Below are 331 nucleotides of genomic sequence, written 5' to 3' on the forward strand. Positions count from 1 at the left end.
TGTGAGGGAGAGTGCTCGTGTGCAGGCGTAGTGAAGGGCCGAGCCCCGGTCGTGGGCATGGCGGAGCCCCTGAGCCCCTGCACCCCACGGGGACAGTATCAGGCCAGCGTGGGCACCAACACCTCGTCGCCCAGTGTGGACACCAACACCTCCTCCGCACTGGTGGGTGGCAGTGCGTGGAGGGGCTGGGAGCCCTTCTCCATTTTCACCATCTTTGTCCTGACCCTGATGGTGCTCCTGACCATGGCCACCTTCCTCTGGAACCTGCTCGTGCTGGCGACCATCCTGCGAGGGAAGGCTTTCCACCGGGTGCCCCACAACCTAGTGTCCT

At 64.7% G+C, this 331-nt stretch overlaps 1 protein-coding gene across 1 annotated transcript in view; it reads left to right on the forward strand.

Annotated features, from left to right (window-relative positions):
* The first annotated feature begins 57 nt into the window (after window positions 1-57).
* The window catches only part of LOC104628854 (5-hydroxytryptamine receptor 5B-like), a 9,294-nt gene continuing 9,020 nt past the window's right edge, over window positions 58-331 (forward strand). Inside the window, exon 1 of the mRNA XM_010297569.1 lies at window positions 58-326. Within this exon, the coding sequence (XP_010295871.1) occupies window positions 58-326 (269 nt within the window). The remainder of the gene's footprint in view (window positions 327-331) is intronic.

This window comes from Phaethon lepturus, unplaced genomic scaffold (genome assembly GCF_000687285.1).
Source record: "Phaethon lepturus isolate BGI_N335 unplaced genomic scaffold, ASM68728v1 scaffold1352, whole genome shotgun sequence".
NCBI classification, from domain to species: domain Eukaryota; kingdom Metazoa; phylum Chordata; class Aves; order Phaethontiformes; family Phaethontidae; genus Phaethon; species Phaethon lepturus.